This window comes from Electrona antarctica, assembly GCF_951216825.1.
Source record: "Electrona antarctica genome assembly, chromosome: 22".
NCBI lineage: Eukaryota > Metazoa > Chordata > Actinopteri > Myctophiformes > Myctophidae > Electrona > Electrona antarctica.
In genome coordinates, this window is record NC_136805.1 from 34,568,979 (window position 1) to 34,590,029 (window position 21,051).

Sequence of the window (21,051 nt, forward strand, 5' to 3'; positions counted from 1 at the left end):
CCATCCTGCTCCTCCCTGCCCCAGCCTCCCTGCCCCAGCCTCCCTGCCCCAGCCTGCCTCCCCCTGCCTCCCTGCCCCAGCCCTCCCTGCCCCAGCCCTCCCTACCCCAGCCTCCCTGCCCCAGCCTGCCTCCCTGCCCCAGCCTCCCTGCCCCAGCCCTGCCTGCCTCAGCCTGCCTCCCCCTGCCTCCCTGCCTCAGCCTCCCTGCCCCAGCCCTGCCTGCCTCAGCCTGCCTCCCCCTGCCTCCCTGCCCCAGCCCTGCCTCCCCCTGCCTCCCTGCCCCAGCCCTGCCTGCCCCAGCCTCCCTGCCCCAGTCTCCCTGCCCCAGCCTCCCTGCCCCAGCCTCCCTGCCCCAGCCCTGCCTGCCCCAGCCTCCCTGCCCCAGCCTCCCTGCCTCAGCCTGCCTGCCCCTGCCTCCCTGCCCCAGCCTCCCTACCCCAGCCTTCCTTCCCCAGCCCTCCCTGCCCCAGCCTCCCTGCCCCAGCCTCCCTGCCCCAGCCTTCCTTCCCCAGCCCTCCCTGCCCCAGCCTCCCTGCCCCAGCCTCCCTGCCCCAGCCTGCTTGCATCGATGATGGCACGAGATTAGCCCTTTATTACCTAATTCAGCTACAACGGCGTACATGCTGGGGCGCAATCACCTTGAGCGGCGGGCGATTGGTGTGTCGCCGCGAGGCCTGACGCGACTTCCCCCAGCAGTCCGTTTTAATGGTGTCAGCAGTACGTCGGCGGGCTTTCCATTAGTGCCACGTGTGCATGTGTGTGTGTGTGTGTGTGTATGTGTGTGCGTGGGTCAGTGACAGTTTTTCACACAGCACTGCGGAGGTGTTACACCCTGCCTGTTGTGTGTGTGTGTGTGTGTGTGTGTGTGTGTGTGTGTGTGTGTCTGTGTGTGTGTGTGTGTCTGTGCGTGCGTGTGTGCGTGCGTGGGTCAATGCGGAGGTGTAACACCCCCGCCTGTAGTGTTGCTGTAAAGCACATTAGGAATGACTGTGCTGTTGTTATGGTATATCATGATGCAGCTGGGGGGGGGAGGTGTGCGTGCGTGCGTGCGTGCGCGTGTACTTATATTGATACACTTGTGAGGACCAAAATGTCACCACAAGAATAGTGGAATTTGACAACTAGACATTGTGATTGTGGACCATTTCCCTGGTTGAATGCTTTAGTGTAAAAAAAAAAATATATATATATATATATATATATATATATATATATATATATATATATATTTATTTGGAAGAGATTCATTATTTAGGGGTGGAGTGGAAGTCCTCACAAGTATCTATTATTACAATTGAGAAGAGCACACTTTGTGCGTGGCCACGTGCACAACTTTGTGCAATTTGGTTGGCCAAGTCATAGACCCAGATGTATGTGGACCGTGCAGAAGTGGCGTTCACGCCTGTGCGTTTTGTGATAGTGTGATACAGTTGGAGGCCATCGATATTGTCCTTTTCTTTTTGCTGAGGTTTGCGTGATCTGCGCAAAAGGACAGTTAACCCATTTTGGGCGGGAACCCCTTTTGGTGTTTTAAACATTGTTATAATTTAGCTATTGAAAAATAGCAGATCTACAAGCTCATAGCGCGCCACCGAGTGGCGCGCTATGAGCTTGTAGGTCTGCTATTTTTGAAAAATAGTGAAAATATTTATTTCAGAAAACTGGAGGATTTAGAAGGATTTTTTAAAATGTTGAGGTCAGGCCTAAATGGGTCAAATGATAAGGGACAATATCGGTGGCACCCAACTGTACGTCACTGACTTCACCTGCGTGCGTTTTCAACCGTGCACACACAGCTTTGTGGCTGTTCACAGTTTCCCACAGCGGGACCGCAGCTTTCGCAGTTTCCATGATGCGATGGAGCGATGGCGCTGAGCACGGGATAAAGAACGCGGTCAGTGTGGCCAAAGACACGTTGCTGTCTGCCTTCGTTCAGAATGTACACTTTGTATGTGTGTGTGTGTGTGTGTGTGTCTCACTCGGACACACGATATTCACAGAGAAACAACAACACGGACACGTGGCATTAGATGGGAGCGCGAGCACGTTCGATGGGAGCGCAAGTGGTGGCCATGCAGTGCCCAACAATTTACAATTTAGGCATTTAGCAGACGCTCTTAATCCAGAGCGTTTTACAGTAAGCATGGTACAAAAACATGGTATAGGGCCTTGCAAACGGGGAGCGATAAAACGCGCCTATGGTTCATTTTCAATGAGACCTGCGTTTTTGCTCGGAGAAGTCGCGGTGCGACAACGCAAGCGTATTTACGTGAGCGCGGTCCCGTGAATTTGTTGCGCACGTGCTTGTTGCGTGCACACGCCCGCGACTCACCAGACCTGGATTCTGTTTAGCTTTTATTTACACTTGTGTTGTTGCGTCCCTCTTGAGCAGACCTGGAGGAGACCTGTCGTTGATCCAGGCAACAACGCCTGCGTTCCTCACTTCACGTTTGCAAGTCCCTTTATACATCAAATTCATAAAAACATCATATCATGGAATATCTACAGTATATAATGAAACAAATATGCGTATACACTATAGAGTGCCATGTCTACATAGAATGCTGTCTAAGTTACATCTAAGTTGAGCCTTTGCATACGCCTGTACGGTGGACGAGGCTATAGAGGGCAAGGCCAACCACCCCCCCCCACCCTGTTGTGTCAGACAGTGGCCATGCCCTGCATGAGTCCCCAGGGCAGGGGGAGGGGGGGATGCAGCCACCATGGAGGAGACAGACAGAGGGGGAAATGTGTCTGCATTCATATCAAGGGTTCCGTGCCCCCAGGAGCAAGGAGCGTGTCTCCCTTAATGACGCTGCGCCCCCCCGGAGGAGGAGGAGCCCTGATTGTTTTGGTACACAAGCCATTTATATGAATACATTAACCCTTGTAGACCTGGGAACGATTCTACAAATACCTTCTAAATCCTGACAATTTTCTGAAAAACCCATGTTTCTGTGTCAGTCGTTCTCAAACATTTTCATGTCAAGATCCCCCAAGATTATATGTAATTGGCCGCCGACCCCCATCTGAAAATATGTCAGAAGCAAAGATTTGAGTTAAAAATGTTCACTCTGAAAGAATATACCGTATATTCAAAGGTTTGCGCCACATTTTCGCGATTTTTTTAATCACGAAAAAGATTAAAATTATTTTTTAAATCTTTTTTATCTACAAGCTCATAGCGCGGCACCGAGTGCCGCGCTACGAGCTTGTAGGTCTGCTATTTTTAAATAGCTAAATTATAACAATGTTTACAATACCAAATGGGGTTCCCGCCCAAAATGGGTTAAACATGTTTACCACTTCCACCACTAGCCTTGACAGACACAGAGAGAGAGAGAGAGAGAGAGAGAGAGAGAGGTTCGTGATCCATTAGTTCTATGGACGTGGATAAAGCTTATCATTGTCTAGCATCCTCTACCTCTCGGATTGTTTGTCTCCTGCAGAGAGGAGACACGCAGCGCCTTTACGTTCTATTAACCCGTCAACACCGGGAAAGCATCCTTGTCACTTTAGCTTTTAGCTAAAGAAAAATAGCATAGAGCTATTTGAAAAATAGCAGATATGCCATGCTGCTGCGCCTGCGAGTTTGTATGTCTGCTGCCTATTTATTTATTTTTAATTGAGAGATTTTGTGCAAATCTTTGAATATAGATATTGCTTCTGGGGGTCCTTGGAACAATATAATTATGTTGAGATGGGAGTCCGCGGCCAAAATACTTGTATATAGTTTTTGGGAGTCCTTGACATGAAAATGTTTGAGAACCACTGACACAGAAACGTACTGTAAGTGTTTTCAGTAAACACTGTTATGACTTAGAAGACATTTTGTAGAATCAGGTCCTCAGCTCTTAATGGGTTAACAGGCTATAGCAGCTTGCCTTTGAAGACGGGGGTGTGTGTGTAGGCGCCTAGAAATAATAATTTGTCTGCAGAACTGTGCGACTGTGACAGTTCAAAGCAGTCCCTCGTACTTATTAGCAGAGATGAGGTTATATTCCCACTTTCGGTGGCCTTTTGGTCCACATTATTTAGTGTCAAAGATCTGAACGTTACCCCGCAGTGACAGCTCCTGACAAATCATGACACATAAACACTATGTTTTGGACCGGACAAATAATTAGAAAGAAGAAAAACTAGAAAGTGTTGTATACCCTGACCTTTTTCTTCTTCTTTTAATCATTCGTTCAGCCCAAAATAAATGTCATGATTTGTCATGATCCGAATTGGCTTTGTCCGAGGCTTAAAGGTCTTTAACGCCTTGGTAGCCAGGTGCCTCTAGGGGCAGTATAGGTGCTGTAGCCAGGTGCCTCTAGGGGCAGTATAGGTGCTGTAGCCAGGTGCCTCTAGGGGCAGTATAGGTGCTGTAGCCAGGTGCCTCTAGGGGCGCTATAGGTGCTGTAGCCAGGTGCCTCTAGGGGCAGTATAGGTGCTGTAGCCAGGTGCCTCTAGGGGCAGTATAGGTGCTGTAGCCAGGTGCCTCTAGGGGCAGTATAGGTGCTGTAGCCAGGTGCCTCTAGGGGCAGTATAGGTGCTGTAGCCAGGTGCCTCTAGGGGCAGTATAGGTGCTGTAGCCAGGTGCCTCTAGGGGCAGTATAGGTGCTGTAGCCAGGTGCCTCTAGGGGCAGTATAGGTGCTGTAGCCAGGTGCCTCTAGGGGCAGTATAGGTGCTGTAGCCAGGTGCCTCTAGGGGCAGTATAGGTGCTGTAGCCAGGTGCCTCTAGGGGCGCTATAGGTGCTGTAGCCAGGTGCCTCTAGGGGCGCTATAGGTGCTGTAGCCAGGTGCCTCTAGGGGCAGTATAGGTGCTGGGTGGCAGACACATTATTAAAGGAAAAGTCAAAACGAACGAGCTCTTGTTGTTTCCCTTTGAACCGGAAGTAGAAGTCGGCCATTGCACAGCACTGATCTGGAGTCAGATTGATCGTGCGATCGCATTTTTTGTCATAACTGTCATGTAAAAAAATTATAAGTACAAAGTAAAAATTAATATGATCATGTAAAACCATAACTGAAATGAAATAAATAAATATGAAATGAAATAAATAAATATGAAATGAAATAACTAAGCAGATTATGAGCCATAATGCAAATAAAGACGGCGTGCGTGCACCTGGGGATTTTGGACGTTTTTACCTGTCGTTAGCAAAAAAATGCAAGAAAAATGCGAATTAATTATTTTTTCTCCCGGATGATTCGCAATAAAACAAATCTCGGGAATCTCGGGCATGGCATCGATTAATTCATCTCGGGATCTCGGGGGTGGCGCGGAAACCAGTTAAATAAATTCTTTCTGAAACGTCTATGGGGAAAATTCTGTTCCGGTGCCCTCGAAGGGTACGGGACTGCGATGCTCTATTGTTGTCCAAATCAAAGAGACAGAGAGAGCATTCTCCAAGACAAAATTGATGACTTTATTAACACGTTTGAACAGTATGGAGGTGCAATAATACAACTATGCTATGAAGAGAGGATAAACATAGTTTTTTCCCCCCAGAGGTGGGCTCGATAGCGCTGTGACAAAAAGGGAAGAGGTCTAGGCCTCATGTACGTATAGGCCTCATGTGTCAGCGGGTGATGGGGAACGCAGTCATGCAGAGGAGAAGACCCCCCCCCCCCTGATTATAAAGAGATAATTTCATCCAATCCTCTCTCTGTCTCTCTCTCTCTTTCTCTCTCTCTCTCTGTCTCTCTCTCTGTCTCTCTCTCTCTCTCTCTCTCTCTCTCTCTCTCTCTGTCTCTCTCTCTGTCTCTCTCTCTCTCTCTCTCTCTCTCTCTCTCTCTCTCTCTCTCTCTCTCTCTCTCTCTCTCTCTCTCTCTGCCATACTCCACTGCCTTTCATATTGGTTCGCCCCGTGCAGCCCTCCCTGCATCTCCTCGCTCGCCCGTTTTATTCCCTTTATTACGGCTCCCACTCAATACATATATTTTACCCCACCTTGAAACGGAGGCACGCACGCACTCAAACACACGCACGCACGCACGCACGCACAGTCACACTCACACTCACACACTTCAGTAGCTTTTGTCGTGCATCTCCCTTCACTTTGTTGTGTAAACGCCTGCCGTGCACTTTGCAAGTAAATCACCTGTTTCTCAACGGCTGGTCCCGGGGCCCCCCAGGGGACCACCGTATGGAACCCTCAGGGGGTCTGTACTCAGTGTACTGTAACTCTGAGACTGCACAATTATTAGGATTGTATTCTTTTGGGACCCATGCATGTACAATATTCTGAGAGTTAATGGAAGACACTCATTTCCAACCTATGCTATGTTCATATTATTGGTACCTCAGGCTCACTGATGCTGATATGGTAGGTTTTTTTCCTTCTATGTCTGTCTCAGTAGAGTGCTGTGGATCACCTACTGTACAGTGACATCATTGGCAGTTTGTATTGTATGTATTTATTTTTCAAACGAGATTTCATTTTATTTTATATTTTTAAACGCAAGAACAATGTCTTCCATTAGGCTATAGCATTATTGTAACCTTCCAGGAATAGATTAACCTGACTCCGCCAGATGGTGGCAGCAGTGAGTTCCTCCTCCTGCTCCCATCTGGTCTCTCTCGGGCAGAGACGCCGTACTCCGATCAAATGCTGGTCGGAGCGATATGCGGCCGTATGCGGCCGCTAGAGGCGGGATCAACGCGAGACTGGTGGCGTATTGAAGCGCTGCCACAGCGCAAATGTAAACACAACCTAACAGGACTATATACAACTCAAAAGTATTATGGAGATATCAGATTTTTGTCCCGCTGCTTCGGGTTCATCGTTTCTGCTTGAGAGAGACCAGATGCAGGCTGGAGGAGGGAACTTGTGAACTCAATACTGCCGCAATCTGGCGGAGTCAGGGTTAGGAATAGATGTTCCTGCAGTTTAAATTAGCTTGGATTCCCCATCGATGATGTCACTGGTACGTCGGGATTCTGAACTGTCCACAGTGTTCCTCTGAGACGTACAGACTCGGCAGACAAAAATTGTGCCAAAATATCATGAGCATCAGTAGTGAGGACCAATGCTATGAGCGTAGGTTGAAACTGGTGAAGTTGTCCTTTTAAATTAACTTACAGTCTACCATTCATTTTCAACGGAAAGTTCCACGTGAAGCTACGAAGCAAATCCGACGTTTGTAGCTGCTACAGCATATACAAAGATACAAAGCTACAAATAAGTTGAACTGGCTTCAACTTCGGATGCAATGATTCAAAGCGACAAATATGCTGTGAATCTTTGCATCTCTGCATCTGCATGTGTGAACGCAGCACCATATGGGGGTCCGTTCGGTTCCATTCGTTACACTCTCAGAGTCACAGACCCGCGTGGGTCCATTTGCACCATGGATGTTGGTTGAGAACCAGTTGTAGTAAATTGCCCTCAAATTTATTTGCATATGTGCGCCCACACACACACACACACACACACACACGCACACACAGCTAACCAGCTGAATCGAGGCAAACAAGTTCACACAAGGTAACGGCACAGAGCAAAACAATAAATGCTAACATCTGTGAGACAAAAAAAAGAGCAAATAAAAACAGGGTACAAGAGCTCTCGTAATTGCATCTGCTGTCATATCTCCGACCCCCCCTGATTGTAATCTTTAATTTGGCTCTTGTTAGTCATTAAGAGATGTAATGAAGGACTGGTGTTTAATTAGTTGCAAGTTGAATAATGGCTAAATTAAATTGTACATTGATTATTCTGTTTTATTGTCTGGGTCTCGCTAGCCTTGTCGCTGCAATGACCGTAGCGTACTGGGGAGTCCATGCACCACCCCGCTGTTATGAACTGTGTTGATAGAGAGACTAAAGGAGAGAGAGGGGGGGAGAGAGCGAGAGAGATGCTGTTGAGAGAGAGAGAGAGAGAGATTCTGTTGAGAGAAGAAGACAACCACCTCACTTCACTTTATTTTGAACTCACTGCTGGAAGTGTGTGCGTGTGCGTGTGTGTGTGCGTGCGCGTCTCATCAATAACCACAAGGTCAGACGGGCAGTTCTCTCAGTGCCGTTCAGAGTAGACTCTGTGGAGGATTTGTCCGGCTTGTAAAAAGGCTTACAGCCTCTTTGTGTCACCGGCCAGCCCTTTGAAGGGGCAGAGGGAGACACCTGCTGGTGGCTCCAGGGCACAAAGGAACAGAAAGGGCCCGGGACCAGGGGGCCCCGGGACCCGGCCCGGGGGCCAGGGCTCAGTCGTGGCACTGCAGGCATCTGCTGGCCTCGCTCACACACAGGAGTACGTATGAGCAACATACAGTACACTAGCCTCGCTCACACACAGGCTAGCTGCTGGAGTACGTATGAGCAGCATACATACACTAGCCTGGCTCACACTCAGGCTAGCTGCTGGAGTACGTATGAGCAGCATACTGTACACAGCCATCCTAATATCACTGCGTGGATATTTAGTCTCGTCTCTCTCAGCATTCGATTTTTTTTGTCCCGCCCCATAGTTGCATACTGCGGCCTGGTTGGTTATAGCCTGGTTCCAGACAAATCTGGTTGGCTCGCCTCGTCACCACTTCAGCCGTGAAGTCCTCCCACAATGGAGAGGGGCCAGACTTATTTATTATGCTGCCTTCACATGGGATCTTGGAAGCGGTAGACGGCCATCCGAAAGTCATTGTAGTGGACGGGAGCGGGGCGGTAAACGGAACAGGACGGCACGGCGGCCAGAACCGGCGACGGCAGCGGTAGCGGCAGACGGCGTCAATGTTAAAAATATCTTTTTCCCGTTCCGTGCCGTACAAAATATAAGGCCTCTGTGTCGTCACGTGCATGGTGCCTTTCTTGGTGATACATAATGCAGTCATTCTGAATCTTTTTGTATTTCAACGAGCCCTACATTTGATTTTTTTTATATATCTGGCAGTGGTGGAAATGTTTTAGCCTACTTAAGTAAAAGTATCAATACTGCAATGTAGGAAATACGATGTTACAAGTAAGGCCTCACTCACACCTTTCGATCTAGCATACTAGATGTAAGCAAGATGTAAGTGTCATGGCCGCCCCAATGCATTTCCAATGGAAGTCACATGGTTTTAATACAACATTTTGGACTACAAGCTGTTGTATGGCTTTCGGCTGTGTTTCGACTGCCCCCCTCTCCCTCATACAACACAAATGTTGTGTCAAACCATGTGACTCCCATTGGAAATGCATTGCGAGCTTGCATCAGCTATACATCTCATACAACAAGCATACATCAATCGACCGTGTGAGTCGCCCCTAAGTGATCAAGTCCGGAATTCAAAATTGACTTGAGTAAAAGTACAACAGTATTGGTATCAAAATGTACTTAATGTACCAAAAGTTGAAAGAACACATTATGCAGAATGTCCCATTTCAATTAAGTTTTCAAATGTATACAAATCTGTTGAAAATAGCATCTAGAAGCTCACAATGCAACGCATGACTGTGATGATCAAAATATGCTTACATTTCTTAACTGATCTCGTATGTATGACAGAGGACAATTTCACAATGAATTAAAATCTCTTGTCCGAGTCGTGAAGGAGTTAACAAACAAATGTGTTCCATCTGCGGGCAAAGGCGGAAGGCAAAAAGCTCACCCCATGTGTTTATTTATTTTTAGTTTTTTCTATTTTTTTCTATGAGCGCTTTAATTTATGGAGAGGAATGTACCAGCTTTCTCTCTGGCTCTCTGTCTCTCTGTCTCTCTCTGTCTCTCTCTCTCTGTCTCTCTCTCTCTGTCTCTCTCTCTCTGTCTCTGTGTGTCTCTCTCTCTCTCTCTCTCTCTCTCTCAAGTACAGGCATGAGCAGCTCCGACAGGCAGGATAAAAGCTCTTTAACTGTCTAGTGCAGTCAGTAGATTACCGGCCCTGCCGTGCCGTTAAGTCCGGCCAGAGACCTCGGAAAGGCTCCGTACGAAATAAATAGCAGACCTACAAGCTCTACAAGAGCCACGATGAAGCTACAAGCTTAGTGAGCTGGCTTGCAGGTCTGCTGTTTCGCGGGGTTTATCCGCCTTTCTACTAAATACAACATCAATCCCTTAAGTGAGCATTATCAGTATGGTGCAATGCACCGTCTTCTCTCTCTCTCTCTCTCTCTTGTCTCTGTCTTGCCCTCTCGCCCTCATCTCACCGGTACTTTGTGTGCTCTGGAATTCTTACACTAGTGTGAAGGTAATGGAGACGGAAGTCAAGTGGGGGCTGGGGAAGAAGAGTGGTGCGTGAGTGCGTCAGTGAGTGAGTGCCGTGCGTGCGTGCGTGCGTGCGTGCGTGCGTGCGTGCGTGCGTGCGTGCGTGTCACAGAGAAAGCCAGGGAGAGTGATGAGCAGACATGCTTGAGTGAGAGATGACACACCGGAGGGAGAGAGAGAAAGAAATGCACCATGTAATCATGGCAACCATGCAGGAAAGAGAGGGAGGAGAGAGAGAGAGATAGAGCCAGACATGAAGGCCGAGATAAAAGGAAGGGGAGACGGAGGAAGATGGAGAGGCCTTTTCCCTTCCGTGACGTGAGCGTATTAATTCACCAGGGGGGCCCACGCTCGCTCCCTCGCTAGCCAGCTCGCTCGGCGCCAAGCCGAGGGTCACCATGAGTTATGGCCGGGTGCGAGTACGTACGCAGCGTGATATTTATTTGACGGTGAGCGAGACATTAAATCAGCAGGCCCCCCCCCCTGCCTCACAGGTGAAATTGATAACCTCTAATGTCAGGCTGTAATGCTTTTAAAACTCGCGATAATGTTATGTATAGTGTTACAGATCGCATAAGTGTGTGCGTGCGTGCGTGCATGCCTGCCTGATTTTAAATGTAGTTGCGTGCTGAAAATAGCTGATCTACAAGCTCACAACACGCCCGTATAGATCTGCTATTTTCAGAGCGCAACACCCGAGCGCAACCAAACATAAAATGACTTCTCCACTATAGGCCCTCTCTATAACATTATACCGCTATAGTCTAGTTTTTATTTTTGACAACATTGTCAATATATTGAGTCTTAGTTTCAGTCGTCATAGCTTAGTTTTTATTATGTTTTCATCAGAGGAAAACAAAATCAACACTGGTATGTGTGTGTGTGTCTGTGTGCGTGGCGTGCGTATGTGTGCGTGTCTGTGTGCGTGCGTATGTGTGTGTGTGCGTGTGTGAGTGTGCGTTCGTGCGTGTGCGTGCGCGTCATGTAGTAGAACATGAATCTAGGAGGAACATGTCTGGACCTATGAGGGTACAGACATAATTGTTAAGCAGAGAATGACATAATGGCACAGTAATGTAAACAGAGAGCCCATGCCAAGGCCATGCTCTCACTCACTGCCTGTAATGTAATGTAGTGTAATGGGTGGAAGCAAATGCTTCTCTTCTCTTCTCTCTCACGAGCCCCGGCTGCCTCTCCCTGTTCTGAGGTAATGCTGCTTCCACTGGGTGGAGGACCCAGCAAACACACACACACACACTGTGGCCTGACATACACACACACACACACACACACACACACACACACACACACACACACACACACACACACACACGTATCAAACGCTGCATGTTCTGTGTTCTGTCTGCGTTTGATGGCCGCCTCAATGCTTTTCCAATGGGAGACAGTCACATGGTTTGAGTGGTCAGGAGGTGCACGCACATCCCAGGCTAATTCAACGGGTGCTCGAACAAAAAGAACAGACTGCAAAAGAAAGAATAAGTCTGCACACCGTTTTGAAAGCTCCCCAAAAACTTTATTTACCAAGGCGGGGAAAAATACACAAAGTTTCGGCCTGGTCAAACCATGTGACTCCCATTGGAAAAGCATTGAGGCGGCCATCAAACACAGACAGAACACAGAACATGCGTGTTCTGTACGTGTGTATGAGGCCACAGTGTGTCTGCCAGTGGTGGTGGTGGGAAAAAGTACTCAATGTTTTTGCTTACTGTAAGTAAAAGTATCAATACTGCAATGTAGAACTATACTAGTAAAAGTCTGGAATTCAAAATTGACTTGAGTAAGAAGTACAAAAGTATCGGTATCAAAATGTACTTAAAGTACTAAGAGTAAAAGTAGTCATTGTGCAGAATGTCCCATTTTCTGAAATTATTTTGAAAATACCAGATCTACAAGCTCACAATGTGTCGCAGGCCGACGCATGTCCGAAATGTATATAGGGTTGAAGTGGTTACTGTATGTTTTGTAATAATAATCAAAATCTAGGCTACAAAGAAACTAAAGTTTTCAAATAATTGTAGCGAAGTAAAGTACAATATTTGCCTCTGAGATGTAGTGGAGTAGAAGTAAAATTATTGGAAATTGGAAATGTATAGTCAAGTAAAAACTGAAAGTAACCAAGTACATTTACTTACAGATTGCGCACATTTGAGAAGTTCACATGTCCTGCCATGATTGGCTGCAGTTCAGCATTGTCCTGCCATTGGCTGCATGTCCTCACATATCCTGCCATTGGCTGCAGTTTAGCAGATTGTCAGTGCATTGTCAGAACATCGTCAGTGAGAATTTGCCACAGTGTTATGATATCTTAATTCTAATTCAGATTTCTCTGAATAGATTTAGTTCCTCTGCTTGAAGTTCTGAGGAGTGACACTTTCGGTAGCAAAGCAGTAGAATTAGCAGGGCTAAGTAATCAGTGAATAAAACCTAGCAGGGAAAACATGCATTTTCAGGAAACCTGCATGAAAAGATCAGGAAAGCGTCAAGTGAACAGTTGGAATGGCACATCTGTAAGTACTGTACTGTACTTTGAGGTACAGTTTTGATGTATGTTTTAGGGGTCAGGAGCGCGGTGGGGTGGTGGGGTGGTGGGTTGGGGGGTCAGGACTGCAGGGGGCGGGGTCAGGAGCGTGGGGGCCCCATGCAGGCCAGGCAGCGTCTCTGCTTGTTGTAACGTTGACCCGCACGCATCCAGGGCTTGTTAAGGATGTCACAGAGGGGTCTGGGGGAGCAATGTCATCCTTTGAGCTTCTCCGATGGTGCTGCTTGTCACCTGCCAAATCGATATCGCCCTGCTCGGCTTCCAGTGCACAGACACGCACGCACGCACGCACGCACGCACGCACGCACGCACGCACGCACACATGGGAGTGTGCGTGCTTTCACGACCAATGATACGCACTCGCTAACCTGCAATATCCTGGTTGGTGGTGATGGGGGTTGGCAGCTTCCCGGGGAAGAGCGCTTTGAAACAGTGTTTTGTCTCTGTCTCTGTCCCCTCCAGAACGCTCTGTAACAGTGTGTTGTCTCTGTCTCTGTCCCCCCAGAATGCTCTGTAACAGTGTCTTGTCTCTGTCTCTGTCCCCTCCAGAACGCTCTGTAACAGTGTTTTGTCTCTGTCTCTGTCCCCTCCAGAACGCTCTGTAACAGTGTTTTGTCTCTGTCTCTGTCCCCTCCAGAACGCTCTGTAACAGTGTTTTGTCTCTGTCCCGTCCAGAACTCTCTATAACAGTGTTTTGTCTCTGTCTCTGTCCCCTCCAGAACGCTCTATAACAGTGTTTTGTCTCTGTCTCTGTCCCCTCCAGAACTCTCTATAACAGTGTTTTGTCTCTGTCTCTGTCCCCTCCAGAACTCTCTATAACAGTGTTTTGTCTCTGTCTCTGTCCCCTCCAGAACGCTCTGTAACAGTGTCTTGTCTCTGTCCCCTCCAGAACGCTCTGTAACAGTGTGTTGTCTCTGTCTCTGTCCCCTCCAGAGTGCCACCGTTTGATGGCTGGCAGGTAGAGCCCAAACACACCGAGCGAGAGAGAGAGAGGACAATCAACATGAACTCTATTCCGTCGATGGACAGACACATACAGCAGACAAACGACCGTCTGCTATGCATCAAACAGGTCAGTGTGATCCGCCAGGCTGCTTCCCTCCCTCCCTCCCGGGACAACTTAACCCATTTAGGCCTGACGTCGACATTTAAAAAAAAATCTTTTCTGAAATAAATCTTTTCACGATTTTTAAAAAATAGCAGATCTGCTATTTTTCAATAGCTAAAGCACACCATAATGCTAACACCAAAAGGGGTTCCCGCCCAAAATGGGTTAAACACAGAAACACTCCTGTCAAAGTAGATTAACCATTTACTGAAACAAATGCAATACAGTCAGACTTGGCGTTAAAGGCTCTCCGCTCTGGGAGATGTTCTCTGAATTTTGTCTAAGCTGCATGCTAAGCGAAATCAGGGAACGTTAGCAAAACCCCCAGAGGGATACAATACTATACCGGTAATGCATACAGTAAGCAGTATTTGAGCCCAGACTCTGATCAAAAGGTGGAGGCTGGGGTGGTGGAGGCAGCAGCAGCAGCAGTGTCTGAGAAGCTATTGCGTAGCAGAGAGCAGTGTTTAAACCTCAACCGCCTTGTTGAGGGAATGAGTTTTTAAACCCTATAAGACCTGAGACCGATTCTACAAATTCCTCAGTATATACAGTGAGTTCTCACACTTTCAAGATTTTTCAAAAATGTTCCAAATTAGCAGATATCTGTTATTTTTGAATAACGCTACAATCTGGGCTCTAATGGCCTGTAGAGTGGAACCATAGACAGACAGGTGGGGCGGCAGTGGGGAGGCATCGGTGTGTGAATGTGTGTGTGAATGTAATGTACAATCTATGTAAAGCACCTTGGATAAAGGCGCTAGGCTATATGAAAGCACCATTTACCGCAGACAGACAGACAGACAGACAGACAGCCTTTTATCAGGGCTATAGAGCGTCGCAGTCCCGCCCCCTCGAGAGACCCGGAAAAGAAATCCCTGTTCATTTTCCTCATAGACTTTTCAAAAATTTTCCTCATAGACTTTACGCCGCGGACAAAGCCAACTCTTGTCGTGACAAATCTTGACAATAAACACAATGTTTTGGGCCAAACAAATAATTAGAAAGAAGAAGAAAACGGCAGGTTACAACACTTTTTTTGTTGTTTTTCTTCTTTGTAATTATTTGTTTGGTCCAAAATATTGTGTTTGTTGTCATGATTTGTCACGACTCGAGTTGGCTTCGTACGACGCTTAAAAGGTCTTTAAATAAATACTTTTTTTTAAATGTCTATGGGAAAAATGCATTGGGATTCATTTCCTGGGCCTGGCGTCGTCATGAAAGGGGGCGGGACTGTGACGCTCTATAGCGGTGCATGGACTGACTCAGGTTACTGACTGACTGACTGACTGACTGACTGACTGACTGACTGACTGACTCAGGTGACTGACTGACTGACTGACTGACTGACTGACTCAGGTGACTGACTGACTGACTGACTGACTGACTGACTGACTGACTGACTGACTGACTGACTGACTGACTGACTGACTGACTGACTGACTGACTGACTGACTGACTCAGGTGACTGACTGACTGACTGACTGACTGACTGACTGACAGGAGGTCAGACGGTGCTCCTCTCCTGTCTGTCCGTCTCAATCCGACCACCACTCAACTCTCCTTTGTTCTCCTGCTGTCCCGGCAAGCCTTTTACTACAGGATGAGACTCTGGCAGAATTAAACGTGCGCTATATACGCGCGCCAAAAAAAACCCTGGGGCTACGGGGGGAGGAGGGGGTGGGGGGGGGGGGGGGGGTACAGCCCCCCTTTGATCTCTCATTTAACTTTGACGGCGCTGTTTTGTTTGCTTTCTTCTGCCGTTGTTGTGTGTCCTGTCCTGCTTCCACCCACACACCACACACACACCACACACACACACACACACCACACACACACACACACACACACACACACACACACACACACACACACACACCCTTTTTTCCCTCCTTTTTTCTTTTATTTCCCCTTTTCGTTTTTCTTTCTTCTTTTTTTGTTGCAGTTTCACCTCCCGAGAAGAAAAAAAAAACAGAGTAGAGGAAAGACAGATTGTTTGAGACATTCTGTAAAGCGTGTTCACACACATCACTGCAATGTCTGTCTACTCTGCTGCTGCTCTCTCTCTCTCTCTCTCTCTCTCTCTCTCTCTCTCTCTCTCTCTCTCTCTCTCTCTCTGCCACCCTCGGTGGAGGGAGGAGGGAGCGCCTCGCTATTAAGAGCTCTGCTGAGAGATAGAATTGTCCTGGGACTCGAGGGAGAGAGAGAATGAATGAGGGGGTGGTTGGGGGGCATTGAGAGAGGGAGGGAGAGAGACAGAGAGACAGAGAGAGAGAGAGAGAATGAATGAGGGGGTGGTTGGGGGGCATTGAGAGAGGGAGGGAGAGAGACAGAGAGAGAGAAAGAATGAGGGGTGGGTGGCATTGAGAGTGAGAGAGAGAGAGAGAGAGTTAAGGCCCCTCGTTGCAGAGAAAGGCTTTGATGTTTCACAGGTAATAAGCGCAACACATGCTCTCTGTGTCTCTCTGTCTCTCTTCTTGTGTGTCTATAAATCCGGAGGGCTCATGTAACTGTTGAGGCTCCATTCAGCTACACTCTCATGATCTCTGTAGGATATTATATACTATTTGATATAATAATCCTCCCTCCACCTGTTCATTAGTCTTATAGGGGGCGGAACTGGACTCGTGCACAGTGTGTGTGCATGTGCGTGCGTGCGTGCTGGTGACATTTTGCTGTCATGACATGACTCCAAGCCAACAGGACCGCGGTGTGACAGTATATAGTCCCGAGAAGAGGAAGGGGGAGGTCAAATGTAGCCATTAGCCCCCCCCCCCCCCCCTCTATATAGGCACACATTTAACCACTTAAACCCCCGTATACTTCCACGACCGGGGGTCCCCCAGGGGTCTGTAAGCCCCCCCCCCCTCCACACACACACACACACGCGCGCGCAGCGTCACCATGAGCTTGTACAGCGAGCGGTGCGAGCGCCTATTTTGGCGTAGCGTTTGTTCGCCTGTTGTAACGACGTAACGTAACCAAAACAGGGGCCGCTAAAGGTTCATGCCCCCTCCCCCCCCCCCGATGTCAGCGGCACATGGGCAAACATGCCAATTAGACAGATCCATGGCCGTGGGGGGTGGGTGGGGGTCTCCGATTCATCAAATAAATGGTTAAACTGCGGGGTTATTTTTCCAGACCCCGGCCAGTGAGAGCCATGCTATAGCGCCCTGCTAATAGAGGCAGCTTTGTGCGGCGCGGCCCGGCGCACAATCAGTGGGGTTTGGGGAAAGGCCTGTATAATAAATAGCATTTATGTCCTGCCAATTAGACTAGCGCTGAGCCCATTCAGCACAGCCCTCCATTCTCCTCTGCCTCTCTCTCTCTCTCTCTCTCTCTCTCTCTCTCTCTGCACAGACAGCCAGGGCGGATCGACAGGGGAGATCAGAACAATTAACTCGCCATCTCCCCCTCGCGGCTCGCCCATTGTCCAATATCCCACCCATTACAATAATTAAGGGGAAATAATGTAAACCAATCCAGCTGTTTTGCTTTTTAATTGAAAGTGTGCGCCGCGCACCGCAAGGAGGGAGGAAAAAAAACCTGGGCGTCTTGAAAGCGAAAATATGGACCACGGGCGGCGGGGTTGGGAATATGAATGAAGACCCTCTTCCGGTGTTGCCAGATTGTGTGAGAGAAACAAGCAACCATGTCTATGAAAACACTCCACAACATTCGCAATTTAAAATGTAATATTCATCGGCTATTTTCCAAAAAACTTCGGAAAAACAGGCTTTTCTGTTTATTTTTTTATTTTTTTATTAAAATAAAATAATTTAACACACATTTGGTATGAGGGTCCCTGAATATTTTCAAATGGGGTCCACACACATGTCAGTCCTTGACATGAACATGTTTAAACATTGGTTTAATGCACACAAACTACAATATTTACAAGCAACTTAATAGAAAAAACAAATCAGAATTCGCTTATAATAAGCAGACATGGCAACAGTGCCCTCTTCATTCCTTCCCATTGTGCTGCTGTTGTGTTGTGTTGTGTTGTGTTGTGTTGTGTTGTGTTGTGTTGTTGTGGGGGATGATGTGACACGTCTTGTCTCAACGTCCCCGGCCAGTTCGGGGACAAATTGATTTTGTTGCTCGAATGATGAATTACTGCCGAGCGCTGATGATAAAGTGTAGGAAATTGGAATCGGTTGTTTGTGATTGAATCGCGCGCGGGGGGGGGGGGGGGGGAGTTGAATCGCAAATCATTACGGCGGGCAGACTGTTTTGTTGTTGTATCATTGTACTAATGTCATCTAGACACACAAAGCCATTCTCACAAACTATACTAGTGGGAATGTGCTTGCATTTTGACCGTGAAACCTAATATTGGTATCTTAAAGACAACATGAAACTAGATAAAGTGCCCCTCGGGGCACAGGTCTCCACCAGGGCAGGTCAGGTTGTGGCCTCCTGGTGGCGCTAAATTACACCTTGGATGGCAATTGGATGATTTGAGGCATTTTGTTCCAAAAATGTGTTCCAATCCACCTGTTGGTGGCGCTATAACAGGCCGATGTGAAAAGGGTGGGATATATTCCTCAGCCTAGTAGGAAAGTCTGTGAAAGATTTCATGTAAATTGCACGCTTCGTTCATGATTTGAGGCTTTTTGTTGAAAACAGGCCAATCCTGCAAACTTTGAAAGCCAATGTTGGCCAATTAGGATGGAATATGAAATATCGGACAGATCCGTCTTGAACACAGGACTATAGAGATGGTGTGTAACGATTTGCGTGATTTTTGGACAGAATCTGGAGAAGTAATATAAAAAAAAGTCGGCCTCCTGGTGGAGCTATAACAGGCCGTTCTGGAAAGTTGGGGCAGAGGTTCATCGTTGGCATCGAGGGAGTGTGTGTGCAAAATGTGGCACCGACCAGGTTAACAACGGTACCGGAGATTAGCTGGTAACAGAGGGACAGACGCACACACACACACACGCGCGCACGCACTCACACATGGACTCAAAACATACTCTCTCCCCATGCCTTCGGCCTGGTGGAGACAATCAAACTGTTTCTGCATGGTTTTGTTGTACCTGACCAAATATCACGCTTCTTAGCCACATGAAACGTAGTAGCGTCCATATTCTGTAGGGCAAACAATTTTGGTGTAGATGGGTTCGAGATTTTGAGGACCAATGAAAGCCCTGTAAGTGAGTATATAGGGTTAAACATTTAAGTGGTAAAATAATAAAATTAAATACATAAATAACATAATTCTTGGCTGTAGATTCAACCTCCAGTCCCTGCATAATGTACTGGTTTTAAATGAGCATGAATTAATAAACTGTTACGATGCGTAAGAAAGTAATATAGCAGAAGCAAATGTAGGCCTATGTCCAAACCAAACACATGACTATACGTCAGTGGTTTTCAATCCTTTTGCCCATTATTTATTTGGCATTAACCCATTTTGGGCGGGAATTGTTGTGCTTTAGCCATTGAAAAATAGCAGATCTACAAAATAGCAGATCTACAAGTTCATAGCGCGCCACCGGGTGGCGCGCTATGAACTTGGACGGTCTGCTATTTTTGAAAAATTGAAGAACGACGGACATAGAAACATAGCTTTTTCAGAAAACTGTCAGGATGTAGAAGACATTTTTAGAATCTGATCTCAGGCCACCATTATTTTGATGAGATTTAGCCTCGCAGACCCCAAAACAAAGAAATTGCATTTTGTTATCGCTGAGATCTTGTCCTCAATTTCACGCTGTATTGATTTGAAACGTTGATCAAAATAGCAATAGTTTTACATTCTCTAATTGTGTAGACTTCTTGTAAATTAAGTAATGCTGGTGTTTAACAATAATTTTACTCATGAGAGCGTAACATGAAACCGAATTCATTTTACACTCTCAACAGTTAATTTAATAATAATAATAATTTTATTTATAAGGCGCCTTTCAGGGCACTCAAGGTCGCCGTACAGGTTCAAAAAGTTAAAGATCTAATAAGGGTCCATTTGGTCACCAACTCTCCATCATTTAGCTGGGGACCACCTGGAACCCCCTCAGGGACCACTGGTTGAAAACCACTGCTATAAATGGAGTAAGTAGGCAGGCAGCAATGCAGCGTGTGTGCTCGTCGGCCTGCTAAGCACACATGGCCTCAAGAGTAATTGTGTTAAAAAAAAGAAAGAAGGTTGCTCAGGAAATAGACATGTTTATGTGTCTAACTCCCAAACACAGACCTCTTTAACCACATGAACCCTAGCTAGCTATTCATTCTGTGGCAAACATTTGGTGACATTAGCAGATCTACAAACTCACGCCGCAGCGAGCGCACCATTCCGGGACGCGTCGTGAGCTTGTAGATCTTGTCGTAGATTCCATAGCGGTGAAGAGGTTTGGTGTAGAGGGGAAAAAAAGGAGCGGTCCTATTCCACGGGTGGTGGGAAATGTACTCAAATGTTTTACTTAAGTAGAAGTATCAATACTGCAATATTTAGAAATACTCTAATACTACTAATGTTACGTAGATGTCCGGAATTCAAGATGCACTTGAGTAAAAGTATTGGCATCAAAATGTACTTAACGTATACCAAAGGTAAAAGTACTCATTCTGCAGAATGTCCCGTTTCAAGTTTTCAAATGTATAAAAGATCTTTTGATAATAGCCGATCTACAAGCTCACAATGTGTCACATCACGACACATTGTGAGCTTGTAGATCGGCTATTTTCAAATGGCAGAAATGAAGTGCGGTTAATGTATGTTTTGTAATTATAATCAAAATCTACAAAGTAACTGGTAACATTTTCAAATAAATGTTGTGGAGTAAAAGTCCAATATTTGGATCCGAGACGATTGGAGTAGAAGTAAAAGTAATAGAAAATTGGAAATGCTCCAGTAAAGTAAAAGTACCTCACAACTGTACTTATCCCATTCAGGACGGGAACCCTTTTGGTGTTTTAAGCATTAAGTTATACTTTAGCAAATGAAAAATCATTAACAAGTGCTGCAAAGCTTTGAATATATTATATTCTTTCAGAGCGAACATTTTTAACTCATATCTTTGCTCATGGGGGGGGGGGGGGGGGGGGGGTCCCTGGAACAACATATTTTCAGATACGGGTCGGCGGCCAATTACATATATTTGTGGGGGTCCTTGACATGAAAATGTTTGACTGACATAGAAACATAAGTTTATCAGAAAACTGTCAGGATTTAGAAGACATTAGTAGAATCGTCCTCGGGTCTTAAAGG

At 46.8% G+C, this 21,051-nt stretch overlaps 1 protein-coding gene across 1 annotated transcript in view; it reads left to right on the forward strand.

Moving 5' to 3' along the window:
• Positions 1-21,051, forward strand: part of LOC306915114 (uncharacterized protein) — a 138,140-nt gene that overhangs the window by 20,851 nt on the left and 96,238 nt on the right. Inside the window, exon 2 of the mRNA XM_079492362.1 lies at positions 13,661-13,799. Within this exon, the coding sequence (XP_079348488.1) occupies positions 13,731-13,799 (69 nt within the window). The 5' untranslated portion in view covers positions 13,661-13,730. The remainder of the gene's footprint in view (positions 1-13,660; positions 13,800-21,051) is intronic.